The sequence below is a fragment of the Parasteatoda tepidariorum genome, unplaced genomic scaffold (assembly GCF_043381705.1).
Source record: "Parasteatoda tepidariorum isolate YZ-2023 unplaced genomic scaffold, CAS_Ptep_4.0 HiC_scaffold_12124, whole genome shotgun sequence".
In the NCBI taxonomy this organism is placed as follows: Eukaryota; Metazoa; Arthropoda; class Arachnida; order Araneae; family Theridiidae; genus Parasteatoda; species Parasteatoda tepidariorum.
The window spans coordinates 43-2,216 of record NW_027261356.1 but is presented as its reverse complement, the minus strand read 5'-3'; the positions used below and the strand labels follow the sequence as shown (position 1 = coordinate 2,216).

Here is a 2,174-nt window from a genome sequence, read left to right as displayed (position 1 = left end):
ATTGTATCATAATTGTATCATGATAATAAGTTATTTTTACAATCCCAGCTAATATTTTAGCAACCATCACTATTTTTTACGCTGTTAATGAAATTAAGCTACAAGTAACTGTTAATACATTCTTAGCAATAACTTGCTTTGCTCACGATAATTAATTTCCTTAGCTATTGTTTGTTTTTTCTCCATAAAAATAATGTATAATTTTATTTGTGATTCTTTAAATAATGTTGCTTTTCATATCCCGCTGCAATTTATTAACTCTTAATTATTAATTCATTTAAAAAATTAAACTCGTATTAAGTAACAGAGGAATTTTACAGAACTAATAGAAAACCTATGAGTGCTAGAGTTATAGTGATGGGTGCTAGAGACAAATGGTTTGCATGTTTTGAATCAGCACAATTTCATTTTCTTAAAAAATACAATGGATATTAAGATATCCGCAATTTTTTAAAAATTGTTTATCAGTGTTATTATCCATATATTTTAGAATTCAGATTTAAGTGAAGTTACCATTAACTCTCCAGAGTCTATCAATGTACTCTGCCACCCTATTCTGCAGCCTGATGGAGAACTATCAGGTAAGTTAAGGATATGAAGTAAGATATTCTAGTCTATTTAGATAATCTATATTCGAAAAAGTAAACATTTTTGTCTNAACATTTTTGTCTTTCTAGGGGTTATCGAGCTCCACAGAAATGCCTCAGACGAGGGCTTCCAAGATGAAGATGAAGAGGTGAAAAAAAATTCTAATTATCATACAAAAATCCACTGTCAAAACTGAAGTATAATACCTCTCGAATAAGGTGTTGAAATACTGAAAAATTGTGTGTACGAATACTTATTTCAACTTAATACCGAATCGAGCTTTCAAATGCATTTTAAACATTTATACACTGTCGAACCTCGTTAAGACAAAAAAGCTTAAAATAAATTTTTGCTTCAGACGAGGAAAAACAGTTTCTCTGTCACATTATTTCGGAAAATGATATTAATTTCAACATAAAAATAAACTCCCCTTTTAAGACGAAGTAAATATTGCACCTCATTAAAACGAACTCCTTATTGTGATCTTAACGATTTGTTTTGTCGAGAGCCATACCCTCTAATTTATTGAATTTTTGTTTTTTTAAGTGTGTAGTTAAACGTTTTTAAGTGTTTATAGTTGAGAGTAAACTCAAACCCTTTTTACCAATAAAAACTCATTAAAGGCAATTAGAAAATATATGAGAACTAAAAAAAGCATAAATTGACGATAATTTAGGTTATTATAGGCTTTTTTTATTGTTAAAAAATGACCTTTCACCTTCGGAAATCCATTAGAAACTAATAGAAAATATTTGAAAACTAGCAAAGACATAATTGCGGATCATTAAGTTTTTTCCCCCAATCACTGTTATAAATTAATTACGTTTATTTCGTACGGAAAAATAACTAAAAATACAACCTAAGATACATTTTTAACTTAAGTGTTTTAAGCAGTTTGTTATTGAAATGGCGTTGGTGAAATACACGCGATTTAATGTTCATTACCAATGTTTAAACCTTGTAAATAAAATATTTTTGAATATATATTCTTACAGATTGTTAATAGCTATTTGGTATGGGGTGGCATTGCTTTACATTATGCTGAGGTAATTTTATGTTTACTTATTTGCACTAAATTTTGACTATCTCCTGTGTGGTTATTAAGTTATATTGTGTTTTTAGCTATACGTTCACATGCGAAAACAAAGAGAGTTAAATATGTTCCTGTTGACCATTGTAAAGTAAGTAGTCCTTCAATTTTTGCTGTAGCTGTTTTTCTTTGTTTCAAACACATTTAAGAACTTAGAATAAATATTTCGTTTTTTTTTCTTAGAACGATATTTCAAGATATGGTCAGCATGGATACAGTAATACTTAAAATTATGGTAAGAAATGTTTCAGATACATAATTTTTAAATGGTGATAACAAAGAATTAGTCTAACCCTCTAAAGTTCTTATTATTAAAAAAACGGTCATAAAAGTGCCTATTTTTTTATTCAAAAAATATACATAAAAAAGGCATATGTACAGTAGATGTATTCATTTTTGATTTTTGGAATTTTTTTAGGTTGAAATTTAAAACTCCATATGCACTCTATATGTCCATGTAACTCTGACTCCCTAATGCACACAATATTAAAAAATA

General features: G+C 28.1%; 1 protein-coding gene across 1 annotated transcript; it reads left to right on the top strand.

Moving 5' to 3' along the window:
- Positions 1-490: 490 nt before the first annotated feature.
- Positions 491-1,913, top strand: LOC122273937 (cAMP and cAMP-inhibited cGMP 3',5'-cyclic phosphodiesterase 10A-like; the record flags this gene model as incomplete). The annotated part of the gene is made up of 5 exons (XM_043057904.1): positions 491-581; positions 678-736; positions 1,584-1,634; positions 1,711-1,769; positions 1,862-1,913. Coding segments are annotated over 5 exons (312 nt in total), but the record flags the coding sequence as incomplete, so codon positions are not given.
- Positions 1,914-2,174: the final 261 nt, after the last annotated feature.